Source organism: Etheostoma spectabile, chromosome 3 (genome assembly GCF_008692095.1).
Source record: "Etheostoma spectabile isolate EspeVRDwgs_2016 chromosome 3, UIUC_Espe_1.0, whole genome shotgun sequence".
Classification (NCBI taxonomy): Eukaryota; Metazoa; Chordata; class Actinopteri; order Perciformes; family Percidae; genus Etheostoma; species Etheostoma spectabile.
In genome coordinates, this window is record NC_045735.1 from 594,585 (window position 1) to 596,431 (window position 1,847).

At 41.5% G+C, this 1,847-nt stretch overlaps 1 protein-coding gene across 1 annotated transcript in view; it reads right to left on the reverse strand.

Moving 5' to 3' along the window:
* The window catches only part of slc8a2b (solute carrier family 8 member 2b), a 227,318-nt gene that overhangs the window by 4,727 nt on the left and 220,744 nt on the right, over window positions 1-1,847 (reverse strand). The window contains 1 exon segment of the mRNA XM_032504578.1: window positions 487-766. Coding sequence (XP_032360469.1) covers window positions 487-766 — 280 coding nt within the window.

Here is a 1,847-nt window from a genome sequence, read left to right on the forward strand (position 1 = left end):
GTTGCTAAAGCAAAGCAACAAACGCTGGACGTTATGAGGAGAGACGAATACTCCAACGAAAATAATAGAGCAAAGAAGATCACAGAAAGGTTGGACGAATTTATTGCTCTTGACAACCAGCCCATCTCAGTAGTTGAGAATGTCGGACTAAAATATTAAATTGAAGCTGAAGATTTTTCATTTCATGGGATTTACAATAATAATAGTACTGCTTTTGATAAAATAAAAGTTGGGTTACTTGCTCAAAATATATTTGAGTTTGATCAATTTCAATACTAAAGGCAAAATATCGGATCGGGACTCGAAATCGGATCGGATTTGAGGTTAAAAGATCGGATAAGGATCGGAGGCCTAAAATGCTGATCGGGACATCCCTAGTTGTGATGTATTTTTTTTAAATTCTAATGGGAAGGTCATTCAAAAGCTGTGGTTATGTCAAGTGGTCTGTCGTGGGTTGTCTCACAGTGAAAGAGGATCTTCACTCACCTGGAATAGAAGTTCCCAATGCCACGAACACCACAGCGGTGACGGTGTCCCGGAGCCCGACGGTGCAGCCGAAGTGTGACGCCAAATCTCCGATGAACGCGGTGAGGAGGCCGATGACGGAGATGGAGACTAGGAAGCAGGCCCAGCCGTTCCAGTACTCCGTGGGCGGGACGCAGGCGAACAGGACCTTCCAGAAGACGGTGACGAAGTGCATGAAGTAGTCGTAACAAGATGGCAGGCGCTCTTCTCGACCCTCCTCGTCGTCGTCGCCGTCGCCTGAAGGGAGAGAAACCCGGAGCAACGTTAGACGCCGTCGCAGAGAAGATAAGAGTCGGAACAGCTTTAAAAAATGTAAAAGACGTACATAAACTTTACTTCACAGTACACACAGTACACACTGACGGCTCGTAACAGACTGACACATTAGCATTAAAATACAAACACAGTGAACTGGTCCTTCCACCAGATCAATGTTTTCCGAACTTAGAGTCGGGACATAAAATGGGTCGCAGACCCGTTTTATTGGGTCGCCAATTGAAATTATATATATAATATACAATATTAAAATGCATATCAATCTTATGTAATATTTGTTTTGCTGTTTTTAATATATGAATTCCCTGTGCGGTGTTCTTGAGTGCCAAGAAAGGCGCTTTTAAATAAAATGTATTATTATTATTATTATTATTATTATTATTATAGATATGTGAATGAGCTTTTCTTTCTGCTACACTGGTCTGTTCAGCTCAGATGCTGTGGGGGGGGGGGGTTATCTCTCTCTCTCTCTCTCTCTCTCTCTCTCTTATCCTAGGAGGGGATGAGAACACAAGTTGAGAAAGGGGTGAGACCCAGAAAGGAGAATAGAGACCTTTTCTGTTTTTGTTTACTTTTATATTGGAATAAATATACTTCACATACATTTAAATCCATGGTTTGTTCCGTCTTTTGTCCACAGTTTAAACATGTAGATGTTGCAATGATTCATGGTGTATTTTTGTAAATTTGGGTCCCAGGAGACACCAAATTTCTCTTTTGGGTCTTGAGCTGAAAACGTTTGGGAACCTCTGCACTAGATGATGGCCTTTAATTCCAAATCCGACTCCCTCCTGATGACTTATGGTTGAATAATAACACTGAGCTCTTCGATCGTGGTTTTGAACTCATCAATATTTCCAATGTTGTGACAGATCCCAATACACAAACTCAAAGGCAGGTTGAAGGTTAAAATCCTTGACATCTGCTGTTAATTTTATTGACTCAAAGAATAGCTCTGGTGGTTTGTTGCCCTTTAGCGAGTCATAACCTGTGGTTGTTATTTGTTAGTAATCTGCTGTACATTCAAAAGGTTTAAAGGGGGGGGG